Genomic DNA, 12,363 nt, shown 5'->3' on the forward strand with positions numbered 1-12,363 from the left:
TGTAGAATCTGAAAGTCACTTTTTTTAAACAAATTCATTTAGTTTATCAATTTCTGATTAGCAACTTAATTTCAAGTATTTCATGGTTGTAAGATGTCTAACATTCACTTAATTGTTCTATGTGTTTTTCTTTTCTTCAGATTCTACTCTGCTATTCAAGTAATGGTCATTACGATTCAGTGTACTCAAAACAATTTCAGTCAAGTGCAGCTGTTTGTCAAGGCATGTGAAGGCTTTATAAATGTTTGGGTGTGCTTTCAGATGATTTGTTGCCGATCTTTAAATTGAGGGGCCCACCATAAATAGCTCTTTTAAAACTTTGTTGGTACCTGTTGAATTTGTATACTGGGTTATAGCTATTTTCACATTGTTATAAAAATTCTTATTTTGACAATTGGAGTTTTGGTCATTTTTTCCTTTAGCTGTATTATATGAAATTCTCTATAAAGATGTGTTTGTTGTGGATGAAGAAGAGTTGAAGACTGCAGTTAAGTTGTTTCGAAGTAGTTCGAAGAAGAACAGGAACAATGCTGTGACTAGCAGTGGGGATGTCCATATTGACTACAAGAGTTCAACTCCGGATAGGTAATAAAGGGAAAGGGAATGTCAACTACAAGATCATCATGTTTCTGTGTATCATTTGAACGTGGAAGGGACCTGGCAAACTTATGACTTAGACAATGTATTTATATACAGTCATCTCTTGACATTGGCGGAAGATTGGTGCCAGGACCCCTGCAAGCACCAAAATGCTTGATGCTCAAGTCCCTCATATAAAACAGTGTAGTATGTGCAGTTGGCCCTCTCCATATCCATGGGTTCTGCGTCCACAGATTCAACCAGTTCCATCCGTGGCTGGTTGAATCTGTGGATGTGGAACCTGCTGAAATGAAGGGGCCAACTGTATATACACACACCTGTATGTATATATGTATACTTGTATGTACAGGGATATACATTTTTTAATGGGGGAAGAGAAGTTTTACCAAAAGATATGTTGCATTGCGAAATGCTCAGACTTCGGGGGTTTGGTCCAAGTCAGAATCAGTTTTTTTTTTTTTTCTCCTATTAACCTGTCTTGTGTCAACTTTATTATTAGTCCAGCCACAAGAACTCAAGAGGGGTAGGGGGGAAATTTCCCCCTCCTGACACATATCTCGAGTCTGACTCCAGAATCCGTTTTTTAATTGCTAGAAGAGACTTTGGAACTATAATCCCATGATTCTCAAACTTATATATGAATTACTTAGGGCGCTTGTTAGAAAGGCAGATTTTGGGGCCTCCCTTCAAAATTGGAGGTCAGAGTAGGGCCAGATGTCTACTTTTTAAACAGGTACACCAAAGTAGTCTGATAGAGGTAGGCCATGGACCACACTTTGAGGGAAAAAAACCTGATTCTAAACCAGCACCATCATTTTGTAGATGGTAACTGAGGTTCAAAGTGGTTACTTTACACATACATCCAGCTAGTAGAAGAGAATCTCTCAGGCTAAAGGGGAGTTTTAGGAGCTTTTAGTGTCTGCCTTTGGTACTCACTAGGAGTATACATTGTGACCTCTGAGGAAGCAGCTATTATTGAACAGATTTAGTCAAAAACTTTGAGATAATAAAGTAGGTGTTGTCTTATATTTCTCCCTGATTCTTCTGTCTGGAAATTCAGATAGGCTTGATGCTAGTCAGATATAACCTTGTCTTTTTGTTGTCTTGCAGTTCTATTTCTTGAATGTTTAATGCTTTTTTTTTTTTTTTGATAAAGAGGGTTTTTTAAAAAAACTTACAGTCGGCCCTCCCGATCCAGATGCAGAACCTGGGGTGGTGGAAGGCTGACCGTGAGGGACTTGAGAAACTTGAGTACTTAGATATCTGCCAGGGGTCCTGGACCCAATCCCTCATGGATACCGAGGGATGACTGTATCAGGGAATGTGGGGCAGGGGGGGGGTGGCAACTATATATATCAGGGTAGAAGTTGCTTCATTCTTCACTGATTATTTGTCTTAACTTGAGGCTTACAGAAACTAAAGTAGTAGGAAGGCAGGGTGTATTAGTTATCTGTTGCTGCGTAACAATATTTCCACAAACTTGGCAGCTTAAAACAACATTCTTATCTCATAATTTGTGTGGGTTAGGAATCTGGGCATAGCTTATCTGGGTCTTCTGCTTAGGATCTCACAAGAATGTAATGAGGGTTTTAGCCAAGATTGAGTTCTCATCTGGAGCTTTGGGGAAGGATCCACATGGTTCTTGGTAGTATTCAGTTCCTTGCAGCTGTAGGACTGAGAACTTCAGCTTTTTGCTGGCTGTCAGCCAGAATAACCCTCAGCTCCTTGCCACATGGGGTTGGTGAACATGTCTGCTTGCTTCCTTATGGTCAGCAAGAGAGAGATCAGCAAGACAGGCACTACATTCTTACATAGTGTAATGATATACATCCTGTCTATTGGTTAGACGCAAACTTGGAGGGAAATCATACAAGAGTGTGAACACCAGGAGGTGGGGATCATAGTGACCATCTTAAGATTGTGTCCCCACAGGAGGTATGAAATATAGGAGGTATTTGTAGCACGTACTTAAAAAAAGGAAGCATAAATGTAAATGCTGGGATGAAAAAGTATTTGCCTCATATTTAGAACTGAGCTACTTTACCACTAGATGGTGGTATAGTCATTAGACTTAAGACTTAGCTACTGCATTTATATAAAGCTCTTTGTTCTAAATCTTTTCAATTAGGACTGAAGAGTGCGGTGCCCGCTGCAATGTTGAAAATATACCAGAGGGGTACAATCAAGGAACAGAAGAAGCAAAGGTTTGAGATCTTCTAGGGCAAAGAATTTTCATAATCTTGGCTTGCAGTATCATAACTTAAACTAGTTAAGGTCAGATGGTCCATTTTAGTTATATGGGGTGGGGAAAGAGCTGATGTGTTCCTTCGTGTAAGTCTTGATCTGAAATGTAAAATGTGTGCTTAATGTTCTCTGAATTTTTGTTACTATGGAATTGTAAATTTTTTTCAAAGCTAACTCTGAACACTTGAGAAATTTCAGAAGCTGCTGTTTTCAAGTTAAAGTAATATTAGAAACCCAATAGATATTTAGTTTGTAATCAATCTTCTGATGCTGAGGTTTCTTTTTGTCATTAAAGAGAGTAAGGTTTATTCCTATTTTACTCAGAAAATAGGTAGTAATCCTAGTTGGAGAAACAGGAGGAATTTTACCACCTGTATAGGTCTAAAATCAAGCAGACGTTCAGTTTGAGACTAGCTAAATAGGGCAGATACTACTAGAACAATCTCTGTGTATGTCCCCAAGTGCTGGTAATTTGGAAACAGTATGGAATACCATGAAATTCTAGGAAAGCAGAAGAAAAAGATAATTCTTTTGGAAATTGTAGCAGATTTTGACCAAAATGAAGTAACCTTTTCAGATTTGTCTAGGTGTCTAGGGTACAGAAACACTTGCACCTCTGTATGCATATCAAGATGAGACTTGTTGAATAGCCCTGACTGAATCTTTAATTCTGGTCTGTGTTGCATTGATATATGTATCTCCTGAATTATTGGCTGCTTTAGACAATATTTCCCTTCTGCCATCTATAACCTTTTAGATTTCTGCATATTGCTTATTGAGACTCCTGATTTTAAAAAAACACAGTAAAATTTATTGCAGCTTTTATTATTTTTTTAATGAAGATTTATTTATTTATTTAGGCTGTGTTGGGTCTTCGTTGCTGTGCGCGGGCTTTCTCTAGTTGTGGTGAGCGGGGCTACTCTTTGTTGCGGTGCGCAGTCTTCTCATTGCTGGGGCTTCTCTTGTTGCGGAGCACGGGCTCCAGGTGTGCAGGCTTCAGTAGTTGTGGCACATGGGCTTAGCTGCTCTGATGCATGTGGGATCTTCCCGGACCAGGGCTCGAACCCATGTCCTCTGCATTGGCAGGTGGATTCTTAACCACTGCGCCACCAGGGAAGTCCTATTTCTTTTAATAAAGAAGGAAAGGCCTATATGTACATAGTTTTAAAAAAGGAAGAAAAGAACCTTATTTCTTCCTTCTTCATAGAAGGAAGACTTAAGGATGGTGAGTTTGTAGCATGATTATTTTTGTTTTAGTCTCCAGAAAATCCACCAAAGATGCTCTTCCCTTATAAGGTGCTCAAAGCCCTGGATCCAGCAATCTATCGTAATGTAGAATTTGATGTTTGGCTGGACAGCAAAAGAGGTAATGAAACATCAACAGGATATTTTTGAATCCTGACAGATCTAGGAGAATAATTTTGCAAATTTTTTTAATAAGAGGTGTTTTCAAACCACTGTTATAAAAAAAAACACTTTTATATGTTTATATGGTACTTTTTAGCCTACTCAATACATGATTTACATCCAAAGGAGGAAACAAATAGGTTTAGAACTGGGGAGGGATCTTTGAGAGTCTGATGTTCATCAGGGACTTCAACTGTGCAAAGACTGTGTGTCTTTAGATAACTTTAAGGGTACCAGAAACTTGTAAGTGGAAATAAGTTCATCTTAAGTTAAAGTGTCAAGACTGCCCTCACTGATAGATGAATAGGTCAGGTGTTCACAAACTATGACCTGTGAATCAAATCCAATCTGCCACCTGTTTTTGTATGGTCTGTGAGCTAAGAATGGTTTTTATATTTTTAAGTGGCAGGGAAAAATTAAAAGAACAGTGTATTGTGATACATGAAAACTATATGAAATTCAATTTTAAGTGTCCATAAAGTTTTATGACAGACTTGAATAATTGCAAGAGTCTGTATGGCCCACAAACTTTAAAATATTTACTATATGGCTCTTTACAGAGAAAGTTTGCCAACCCTTGAAATAAGTAATTGTTTCTCTCCCCTTATAAGGTAACTAAGTTGATCAAAGTAGGTCTTAAAGTTCTGCCATCAAGGTAGCCTTTAATGTTTCATATTCAACTCCTTGAACCTCGGTGGTGAACCTAGGTATAGTTAATAATCTAGAATGAGGTTAATACCTGTGGAACACAAATTGTGTTAATATCCTGAGGTTAATACCTTGTGGAACACAATAAAAACACAGTTGATCCTTGAACAATGCGGGGGTTAGGGCTGCTGACCTCCTAAGCAGTTGAAAATCCAGATATAATTTGTAGTCGGCCCTCAGTATTCCCAGTTCCTCTGTATCCTCAGTTCTACATCCTCGGATTCAACAACCTCGGTACTTGTAATACTATTGAAAAAAATCCGCATATGAGTGGATACATGCAGTTCAAACCCGTATTGTTCAAGGGTAAACTGTATTGCTTTGAAGAAGCTACACAGTGGGGTTTTTTTTCCTTTTTTAAAAAAATTGAAGTGTGTTACTTTCAAACTGTGCCTTGTTGGTATATGACCAACTCTAAGATTACAACCTCCCAATTTCCACCTATTTGTGTTTTATAGCACAGAACTATTCTGGCAGGTCTCCTTAAATTGACCACAGAAATAACCCATCAAGAGTGATGGAATGACCCTTTAGGACATTTTCCCTCCAGATTTTAGCTTATAGTGGTAGCATTGTCAAAAACACTGTGGTAAAAGTAAATTAGAAAATGAAATGATGTAAAACAGCAAAGGAACCAGTTCGGTTGAGCTTGAATCTTCATTTTCTTTTCATAGAACTTCAAAAATCTGATTATATGGAGTGTCCTGGGAGACAGTACTATGTGGGAGACAAATGTCAGGTTAGTTCCTTCTTTAAAGAATCAGTAATTTGTTTTTCTGAGATTGTGGTTTTAGTCATTAATATGAGTTCAACAAAACTAATTTACAAAATGCTAGGAATTTTTTTAATGTTTGGTTAAATTTTAATTACAAACTTGTGATTAGATGTAACGCTGTTTCAGCATGTGCTGCCTCCATTGAACTGAACTGGCAGTGTTGATTATCAACTGCTTTAATAAGTAGATACTGAACTCCATTTGGGAGGAGAAGTAGTGTTTTTGTTTGGCAAAAGCCAGATCTGACTTGAGACTAGATTTGTTCTTACTGTCTCTTCCCCTCTTTCAGGTTCACTTGGAATCAGGTGGAAGATATTATAATGCTCATATTCAGGAAGTTGGAAATGAAAGAAATTCTGTAACAGTCTTCATTGAAGAATTGGCAGAAAAGTAAGAATATAATAATTTGTTGAATTACTAAAATCTTTGGCTTTTGATGCCTTTTTGTAATATTGAGAATTACCAGGATGCTAGTAAGAGAACCAGAGTTATATCTGGTACTGGCCTAAGATGACTTACCGTGAGTTGTAAAAGCATATGGTGAAGTGTGAAATTTCAGTATATCTATGCATAAGTTTCAAAATCCTGGGTAACAGCCAACTTATTAGAAATACTAAGTACAACAGAATTCTGATATAAAACTATACTAACTGGAAAGCTAGTTTGCTAACTGAGCCTCTGCCAATATCAAGATAGGCTAGTCCATCTGTTCTCAAACTTTAACATACCCCAGAATTACCTGGAGAGCTTGTTAAAATACAGATTGATGAGCTCCATCCCCAAAGTTTGATTTAGTACGTTTGTGGTGGGGCCCAAGAATTTGAACTTCTAACAAGTTTCCAGGTGATGCTAATGCTGTTGGTCCACTTTGAGAACCATTAAAGTAGGTTATGCTGCCCTAACAACCAAAGACACTTGGCAACTTAAAGTTCATTTCTTGCTCATTTAGCATGTTCATAGTAGGTCAGCAAAGGGGACCCAGGTTGACAACGGCTCTATCCAGACGTATGCTACCATGATCACAGGCAGGGAAAAAATGAAAACATGACAAACCATGTGCTGGTTTTTAAAGCATCTGCTCAAATTTTACTGGCCAAAATAGGTTACATAACTAAGCCTGAAGTCAATGGGGTGAGAAAATATAGTCCTTCTTCAAGGAGAGGCAACAAATATTTGTAAATTAGTCTACCACAGTCTTTCCTCCTGAGCATGATATGTGCTACAGACAGCTGTGAAATTGTACAAACTGCTCTTAGGTTTTCTAACATAAAAAGAAAACCTCAATGAGGAAGCTAGTGTTAACAGGTTTAAGTAGAAAACACTTGAAAATGAAGCAGGAGGGATCGGGTATATGTATCAAATGAGAATTAAGTCTGTGTTGCAATGGCTTAATGGTGGTATCTTTACCTTTAAGGCATGTTGTTCCACTGGCTAACTTAAAACCAGTTACCCAAGTGACACCTGTTCCTGCCTGGAATGTTACACCCAGTAGGAAAGGAAGAGATTACCAGAAAATTTCCTGGGACTGTGTCCCAGAAATGGGTTTGTATGCTGAAGGTTTTATTATTTTCCTCTTGTATTTACCTACATTGCACTTTAAAAAAAAAAAAAAAAGCTGGAACGTTAAGTCTTATTCTGGGTTAGAGTTTCTCAACTTCAGCACTACTGACTTTTTAGGATGGCTAATACTTCATTGTAGGGAGCTGTCCTGTGCATTGTAGGGTGCTTAGCAGCATCCCTGGTCTCTATCTACTAGACGCCAGCAGCATCCTTCCCCAAGTTATGACGACCAAAAATGTCTCCAGACACTGCCAAATGTGCCTCAAGAAGGGGAGGGGCAAGATTGTCCCTGGCTGAGAACTACTGTTTAGGTGACTTTGTTTAAGCTTAAGGTGGAGTGGATTTTAAATTCTAAAACTTGAAGGGAAAAGATTTCTCAAAGAACTAGGAAAACACCTCATGGAAGCAGCCAGAGAAGCTGGAAGCAACCATATTAATATGTCTATTAATAGACATAATTTTTTGGATAACAGTAACATAGATGACTGGATGACTGACTATGTTTTGATGACCAAAGTTGCCTATACTAAAGGTAGTGCTGAGATGTCCATTGATACAGAAGTTACTTGCTGGTTTTGCCCTTCCAAATGAAAGACCTAGTACATCCTTTGAAAATACAGAAGTTCCTTCCCTGTATTCATATGGTTTTCCTAAGTAAAACATCTGAGAGTCTTAGACATTTGTGGGAGACACTGGACCTTTTGCTTTGGTTTTGAAGCTTATTGCTTATTACTTCTTTGTTTGCTTGAAAGCTATGTCAGAGATGGACATGAAGCAACAGAGGAAGATGTTCAAGAAAATTAGAGAGAAAGAGGTTTATATGACTATGGCTTACAGCAGGGGAGACCCCTTCCTCCCACCCAGGCTTCAGCACAGTATGCATTATGAGCATGACTCTCCAATGCACTACTCACAGACAGCTGACGGTGTTATGTATAATGAACATTTTCATCCTCAACATTCATCTCCGGGACAAGGTCAGGGATATGGGATGCCCAGGTAGGTCTTAACTGACTTTGAAGATAATGTACATCTCTGTTTAGACATTGGAAATAATTCCTGGGCAGAATTACAGTAGAATTTAGAAATATCTTAATAGTTTAGATTTCTTTTATAATCTCTGCCTGAAGAGAGCGTAGAGGATGGAACTGATGTATACTTAAATTCTTGTCAAATTTATTGAAGATTTGCATTCTCATAGTCTAGGAAAATATGATGGAGCAGTTGAAGAAATCCTAGAAGATAGAATGCCATCAAGCTGAGTGCCATGTATATGGCACTGTGTCAATAATGAATAGGCCAAACCATACTGGGAAAGAATATAAAAAAAGAATATATGTATATGTATAACTGAATCACTTTGCTGTACAGCAGAAATTAACACAACATTGTAAAGCAACTATACTGCAATTTTAAAAAAATGAATAGGCCTAATGTCAGTAGTGAGGAAAGCAAAGCTCTTTCTATTTGGTCATTTTTAGAAGGATATGTTAATTTAACTACGAAGACTGACTACTCAAGCACTAGTAAATAAAGAGTTCTGTTTTTTTTCCCCCTTTATTCTTAGGGATTCACCTCGCTTTATAAACAGGCACAACATGGCAGGCCCTAAAGTTGGTTTTTACCCTGGCCCGGGTAAAAGGTGCTGCCAGAGCTATGATAACTTCTATAGATCTCGGTAAGTGAATTTTAAGTGTTGAAAGTTAGAGAAAATGAGTGAGTCTGACTTTGTTGCTGTGCAGTAAATATATGGACTAAATTTTTTTTAAAGTGTCAACATGGAGATGTTTGAACTGTTATTTAGAAATTAGAAACAAGTTACTACCATATTTTATCTTTTTTTTCCCCTTCTCATTCTACAAACTACTTAAGTTCCTTTAGACGTAGTCACCGCCAGATGCATTGTATGAATAAGGAGTGCCAGTTTAGCTTTGTTCCAGAGAATGGACAGATGCCCAGGGGCTTGGCAGAAACCATTACTTATTATGAAGTTGAAGAAGGGAATGAGACTGCTTATCCAACTTTACCTGTAAGTAGGTCAAAATTTTACTCAAAAAGCTATTTACTTTTTTATTGTACTTTTTTAAGTGAAGGTAATATGGATACATTTTAGCTGTTTTACAAATGACCAAATAAAGCCCCTCCTGGAAAACATGAGTTTTCATCTTAGAGCTTTTAAAAATTGGAGAGAATGTTTTTTTTAAGCTGTTCTTATAGAGGAAGAGTAGAGGTGGACAAATAATCTTGCCTATATAAGTATGGGTTAAAATTTTCTGTTTTCTTGATCGTTATTTCCTCACATATTTTTGATTCTAAAGTAAATTTAAAATATTTATAGCTTTTTCTCTGACTATATAGGGAGAACTGCATGTGTATGTGTGTATCTCTTTGGTACAGAATCATGGAGGGACCTCTACAATGGTTCCTGCTGCTTCGAGATACCATGTTGCAAGTCGAGGACATAGCTCAGGCAGACAGACTTTGAATTCAGAGGAAGGTGATGGCCAGAGTGACAATGGTGAGTCAGTTCCAGTTAAATATTTTTTTAAAAGATGATTCTTGTGGTATTAGCACAACAGGACTGAAGTTTTGGTTTGGGGGGGGGGGTCTCACTCTGTTCTGGCAACTCATTTTGAAAGAGTTATCAGTTCTTGTATCAGAGGTTTTTGAAGATGTCTTGGTATTTTTCAGAAAGACAGACTTCTATTTCTGTAGGCCACTACATTGTTAAAACTTTCAGCTCTCTGCATAGGTCTTCAGTGAGTTTTGATTTGGTGAGATTTCAGTATGGAAAATATCTATTCTTTATTAGTGAGGAACTATTCATGTTGTCCTCACCATTTGTATAACTATTTTAGGCTTTTCATGTGACTCTTATTTTATGAGACTGCTATGAAATAATTTCGTTGCCCAAAGAAATCTACTTGATCTATAAACATTACTATTGATTGAGTTCTAATGGCCATGTACTGTACTAAGCAGTTATATTTACAATTTAATATAATACTTTATCGCTCTGAGGAATGTGGTATCTTTATTTTATTTATTATTTTTTTATTAAAATTTTTTAAATAAATTTATTTTATTTTTATTTATTTTTGGCTGCATTGGGTCTTTGTTGCTGCGCGCGGGCTTTCTCTAGTTGCGGTGAGCTGGGGCTACTCTTCGTTATAGTGCATGGGCTTCTCATTGCGGTGGCTTCTCTTGTTGTGGAGCATGGGCCCTAGGTGCGCGGGCTTCAGTAGTTATGGCGCGCGGGCTCTAGAGTGCAGGCTCAGTAGTTGTGGCGCATGGGCTTAGTTGCTCCGCGGCATGTGGGATCTTCCCGGACCAGGGCTCGAACCCCTGGCCCCTGCATTGGCAGGTGGATTCTTAACCAATTCTTCCCACCAGGGAAGCCCTTCTTTATTTTTTATATGAGGAAATTGAGGTTCAAAGGGTAAATGACATGGCCAAAGTCATACCTTTGGTAAGTGGCAGAGATTTAATCCTTTTTATAACAGCTTTATTTAGATATAATTTACATACTATACAATTAACCTCACGTGTACAATTCAATGTTTAAAGTGCAATTCAGTGGTTTTTAGTATAGTCACAAAGTTGCATACATCACCACAATCAATTTTAGAAAAAGAAACCCTGTACCCATTAGCCATCATTCCTCATTATCCCCCCAGCATCCCCTCCCCCTGCCCCTAGTGGTAGGCAACCATCAATCTGCTTTCTGTCTTAATGGATTTTGCCTATTCTGGACATTTCATATAAAAGGAATCATGCAATATGCGGTCCTTTGTGACTGGCAGAGATCAATTTTGAATTTGGGTTTATCTGACTCCAAAGCATGTATACATGACCTTTATAGTTGTTAGAGTGCCTCTCATCATTGAGTGTGCTTATTTTTTACCATTTTTCTGTAAAATGAAATATGCCTACTGAAACAATTCTGGAGGAATTGGGTGGATTAAGGAGGTGTGAGGCAGTCTGAATGATTTGACTTACTGGTCAACGTATTTTCTTGTGATATTCTTTCTGCTACTTATGTTGGAGAAAATAGATATTTCTAATAATTTAGTGTGCATGCATGTGCCTGAGTATGCGTACTCTCTGCTCTTTTACTCAGGATGACCCTTTTGCTTTTCCTTTTAGCACAGTGGGTATCTTCAGATGTACTGTTCACCTATAGTGGCATATTCAGAGTAACCAAATATTCGTTCTCACCTTAGATCCTGTTGTCTGGAGGGGTTACCTGCATGTGTGTTGGATAAGTGACATGTTTAAGAATCAATACAGTTTTGACCTTTGGGGTGTTATTTGCTGGACAACTGTCCAATTGAAGATTGACTTTCTCTGCATTTCAATGGTGTAGCAGTCGTAGAGCAAAGTACTTCAGTCCTGTAAGCCATCTCCTGAGAACAAACTGATTCTAAATGTATTATTTACCTGAATCAGGCTGAAAAGCAGATGAAGCATGCCATATTCCTTTAACATTCACCTAAGCAAACTATTGGTTATTATACTCAGATTACTTTATAATCACCATTTACTATATGCCAAGCATCATGCTGTGTTCTTTTCACCCCACTATGAGCTAGGTACTGTTAACCCTGTTTTACAGTGAAGAAATTAAGACACAAAGATTAAATAACGTGCCTAAAGTGATATAGTTAATTAGGATTCAAATCTAGACAGTCCTAACTCCAGAGCCAGTGAAGTTAATCACCATACTCTACCGCCAGAATTGGACACAAGTGGGTTTTTCACGTCTGTCTGAACTCTAAGAACTAAGGGAATTTTCAAAGGAGAAATTTGTACTGTTTACAGCCAGTCTCTGGCTTTAATATCGGTTGAGTAGTATGAAAGCTCAATCACTTGTTTCAAGGATGTATACATTTTAGTTTTGAACATATATCCATAAAACTTGAGAAAAAGCAAGTGCTGGCCATCTGGCTCTGCTGAGCAAGAAGTCCTACATAAACACACTTTTTCTGTCTTTTTTTTCTAGGAGGATATCATGAAGAATATATTTATCCTTCAGGTCAGTGAGATCTAGGTAAAATCTGATATTCATT

The 12,363-nt window shown here is 37.8% G+C and overlaps 1 protein-coding gene across 1 annotated transcript in view; it reads left to right on the forward strand.

Moving 5' to 3' along the window:
* The window catches only part of ALG13 (ALG13 UDP-N-acetylglucosaminyltransferase subunit), a 65,930-nt gene that overhangs the window by 30,856 nt on the left and 22,711 nt on the right, over nucleotides 1–12,363 (forward strand). The window contains 12 exon segments of the mRNA XM_082447523.1: nucleotides 141–222; nucleotides 423–585; nucleotides 2,729–2,804; nucleotides 4,102–4,210; nucleotides 5,634–5,698; nucleotides 6,024–6,124; nucleotides 7,149–7,276; nucleotides 8,047–8,293; nucleotides 8,862–8,972; nucleotides 9,167–9,323; nucleotides 9,692–9,812; nucleotides 12,297–12,329. Of these exon segments, the coding sequence (XP_082303649.1) occupies nucleotides 141–222; nucleotides 423–585; nucleotides 2,729–2,804; nucleotides 4,102–4,210; nucleotides 5,634–5,698; nucleotides 6,024–6,124; nucleotides 7,149–7,276; nucleotides 8,047–8,293; nucleotides 8,862–8,972; nucleotides 9,167–9,323; nucleotides 9,692–9,812; nucleotides 12,297–12,329 (1,393 nt within the window).

Source organism: Balaenoptera physalus, assembly GCF_965194825.1.
Source record: "Balaenoptera physalus genome assembly, chromosome: X".
NCBI classification, from domain to species: Eukaryota; Metazoa; Chordata; class Mammalia; order Artiodactyla; family Balaenopteridae; genus Balaenoptera; species Balaenoptera physalus.